The 4,115-nt window shown below is 46.8% G+C and overlaps 1 protein-coding gene across 2 annotated transcripts; it reads right to left on the reverse strand.

Annotated features, from left to right (window-relative positions):
* LOC108892607 (protein L-Myc-1b) lies at positions 1-3,549 on the reverse strand. Of its 2 annotated transcripts, none has more exons than XM_018690260.2 (3): positions 3,228-3,549; positions 2,086-2,717; positions 1-1,355 (listed from the first exon to the last, which is right to left on the reverse strand). In XM_018690260.2, the coding sequence occupies exons 2-3, from the start codon at positions 2,630-2,632 to the stop codon at positions 769-771; spliced, it is 1,134 nt and encodes a 377-aa protein (XP_018545776.1). In that variant the 5' UTR covers positions 2,633-2,717; positions 3,228-3,549; the 3' UTR covers positions 1-768. The 2 variants fall into 2 exon arrangements, with proteins under 2 accessions (XP_018545776.1, XP_050934148.1); XM_051078191.1 differs by lacking the exon at positions 3,228-3,549 and adding an exon at positions 2,970-3,179.
* Positions 3,550-4,115: the final 566 nt, after the last annotated feature.

The following is a 4,115-nucleotide window of genomic DNA, read 5'->3' on the forward strand; positions in this document are numbered from 1 at the left end:
TTGTATGCAAATATTGTATAAAAATTTAATGTTGCTGTTGATGTTAGCATGCTTTTTAAAAAAAAAATCAACCAAAATCAGGAAGAAGCATTGAAATCACAAAGTGACGTGTGGATATAAAGTACAGCAGTGCTACTTATTTATTTTTTTGTCCATTTTCCTATTTTCTTAACAAAATAGAGGCTCCTCTGTGCCTGGTGGCACATCATACAGAGGAACAGTTCCCACTGACAACTTACTGTGTCCCAGACCAGGAGCAATAAGCTATTATTTACAGAACAATTTGTACATCAAACCATCAGTCATACAACAGGCTCATTCACCCTTATATACACAGAAAGGCATTTACACTTCAATCCATTATAAGTGTGCAACAAAGCCCTCCCAACACTCCACACATATCTTGAAGGCTACATATGTTCACTATCACACAGGTAAACTATTAACACAAACAGGTTTTTTCTCATATCCCATCACAGCATACCAGGAAATATCTTGGTCATAGCTATAAAAGTCAATTCATTTACTCCCCTGTTCAACATAAAACACAGCACACTGAGATCTAACTGCTCCTCCCCAGAACAGGTTCACAGGCCAGCACAGTCAATTCATTTGAAGCCCACAGCAGTATTCCAAACAAAATGAAGTTCACAGCTATTTACATGAGGCATGTTGTTATATAAAAACTGTAGCTTTTCAAAAGTGACAATTGACTTGAGAGGAAAGTTCTTGGCTGTGAATGAGGCAGTTTCTTTCAAAAAGTGAGTCTCAAGAGCGTTTCAGTTCTGATAATTTGCGAAGAAGCTGCTGCTGTCGGGATTTGAGGCGCTTCTTCTCCTGGAGCTGCCTTTTCTCCCTGGTGTGCAGCTCCACGAGGTACTCCGTTGCCTGGGTCAGGATGGCCACCTTGGGAGTTTTGGCTGACTCCAGGCCAGGGATCTGATCCCGCAGGGCGAGGAAACGAGACCGGAGGTCGTTCCTCCTCTTCCTCTCCAGGAAGTTGTGGTTCCGCCTGCGGTCAGTGTCCTCCACGTCTGAGTTTTGGGGAGTCTCTGTGGGGGAGGAGGGCTGGGAGACGCAACTGGATGCCATGCAGGCACGCTTGCTTTGAGGCTCTTCCTCTTCCTCCTCTTCCTCCTCCTCCTCCTCCTCTTCCTCCTCCTCATCATCGTCCTCCGGCTCACTGTCTGGAGAGCGGGCGGCGTAGTTGTGCTGCTGCCGGTGGACGGACATGTGGAAGCGTTTGGGGCAGGGGTCAGCCCGGACCGTGATGGTGACTGGTTTTCTGACATTCACCAGCCGCACCCGGTTCTGTTTGCTCTCCACGGTGACCACATCGATTTCCTCTTCATCATCTGTCATCACATAGAAAAATAATTCAGCAACACACACAAGGATTTTCAATGGCATCCTTTACTAAACTGCTTCACAAGCCTGTCTGAGAGCAAAGTCAAGCTCAATCAAACTTTAACTAAACTGACTATAAGGAAGTGCATTCCTTAACCATGCATGCAGATCACTATCCCTCTGTCAGGAGGACAGCGCAGGAGCTGAGGTGTTAACAGCAGCAGTCATCCATGGCCAAAGCATGCAGGAATTCAGGCTTTTGTCACTGAGCACTGAGAGTCCATCAACAATTTAAATGAGGAGATCGGCTGGCAGGGGGCATTCCCTAATTTGGGAAATGTGAAAGAGTTACTCTCACGCTCTGTCACTGTGTGTGTAGTAGTAATAAATCATCAAGACCTGGTCACCCCGCCCCTCTACCGCACTCTGATTGTAATGCAGAGCCAGTGGCAGATATTGAAAGGGGGGAAATGCAAGTAAAAGTGACGAGGGCGCGGTTTTTAAAAGACTGCATGCGTATTCAGAGCAAGCATGTGGTGCATTGTCAGAGAGAGGGAGGGAGGGAGAGTAAATCCAGCTTTAAGGTGACTGTCTGTGTGGCGCTTGATAACCTCGCTGCACCACACACCACAGTTATGCAACAGCAGCCCGGCTTTCCAAATTACGCATTGTTAGAGGGCAATATAATCCCGAGGCAGGGGCAGGGTGGGGCAATTTAGAGCATGACTGCTTCCTTACCAGAGGAATCAGAGCGAGACTCTGAGCCAGACGACGCCGGCTTCCTGCAGCTGCTCGCCGGGAAGGTGAGAACAGCCGCCGGGTCGACGCAGTCTGTCGCCGAAGCGGCGAGCGGGCCACCGGGCGGCGAGACGCACTGCGCTTTGCTCGGTCTCACGGAGATCTGGGCCACCGGGGAAGCACCGGTCTGCGCCGCAGCTGACATTCTCCCGTTGACCTTCTCCAGCTGCTTGCTGGCGGAGAAACTGCTCCACATACAGTCCTGGATGATGATGGAGCTGAGGTTGCCGAACAGCTCCTCCGTATCGGGGATGAACTGACCCTCGTACTCCTCGTCCTGACCCAGCACCTTGGACAGCCAGCTGAGCTTGTCTCCCGGCGAGAGGTGCAGAGCGGCACCGCTCAGAGTCCGGGTGGGAGACATGGGAGGGGTGGGCAGCAGCTCGAACTTTTTCCATATGTCCTCGCTTGGTGCGGTTGACTTGTAAAAATCCTCCTCGGTGTCGAAATCATCGAGAAAATAGTGCTGGTAACAGTCGAACTCCATGTTTCCAGCTAATAAAATCCTCTACAGTTTATTCCCAGAAATGATCTAATGACACCAGTGGCCTCTGAAGAACGTCCTGCACAACCTGAGGGGAAATATCACAGTGATTAGCAATGATCTTTTTAAAAGTAGCTCTCATCAGATGTATGATCACATATCAAGTATCCATCATGGGCTATCACATCCCCCTAACAGCCTACTTTCTACAAATGGGACCGCATTAATAATTGATTGCATCTTGCGGATGCTCTCTTTGCAGTGATGGACTCAAAACAGTCCAGGCACACAAGGTTATTACATAATCTAGTTATATATAGGCGTCGACTATAATTCATACCAAGTTCTGAATGGAGATGAAACGACCTGGGATGACTGCAGACTTAGTTTTACGGGACTATGCTGTGTAAAAAGTACCACATCAAGCGGTATTTCCTGAAATGTAGGCTGCGCTTTGTTCCACTGAGCTGTCGAGAACCGGTGAAAAGGGTGAAAAGTGGACTCCTACACAGTCTGAGAGTGAGTCAAACCTCACAAACAGCCGCCCATTTCCTCATGTGAAACTTTCATAAGCAGGCACCAGAATAAAACTACTCACCGGCTTCTGCGCTGAAAAAACAAAATCCCAATGCGAAATTCAGGGCATCGAAAACCTCTCCGGCAACCAAAGAGCAAAGTGTCCACGGCCCACAGGGATCAGACGGATAAAAAAAACCCTGCAAACTGTCCGAGCGGATACAAAGACGGTGCATGTAATACTTTTTGTTCTTAATTCAGTTTAAAAACGCAAAAGGCAAAGAGAAAAACGCCGGGGCTCGAACAACAGGCACTATAGATCCGCCCCACAATGTGTAATAGAAAGCCACACAGTGCGTTTTTCGCGCCAGTGAGATACCTTGTTATAAGGCGATAAAAAAGTGCAGGGAGGAGCCTCGGAAATATCTGCAGCGGTAGATCCGGGTAAGCCCCTTCATTTGCATCAGAGGAAGGGGGGAGGCGCGCAGCACCGCCCCGTCTACAACTCAAATTACGGTCACAATAATTGACATATATTTTATCAATAACATTATAGCTGTCGCTCTAGTAGAAGTAGTATTAGAATGAGAGAATATATGTTTGTTACAAATCTAATTCACTCAAACACCCATGCTGTAGCCTATCTCTTTCACCATTACACTTATACTTAATTGTTAAGCAAAAATGTCAAATATTGTCTGGTTCCAACTTCCCCAGGCCTGAGGCTTTGCTGCTGTTCTTTGTTTTATTTGAAAGTGATCGGACTATTTTGTGGTTTGGGATTGTTGTTTGGATAAGAAAAGACGTGGCCTCAGGCTTTAAGAAATTATGATCAGCATTTTTCACAACCCTCAGACATTTCATAGACCAACCACTGAGAAAATAATTGTCATAGTAATTAAAATGTTAAATAATTGGTGACTGAGGTTGTGATGAAATATCATAAAATAACATTCACCAAGACACATTT

Source organism: Lates calcarifer, linkage group LG19, assembly GCF_001640805.2.
Source record: "Lates calcarifer isolate ASB-BC8 linkage group LG19, TLL_Latcal_v3, whole genome shotgun sequence".
NCBI classification, from domain to species: Eukaryota; Metazoa; Chordata; class Actinopteri; family Centropomidae; genus Lates; species Lates calcarifer.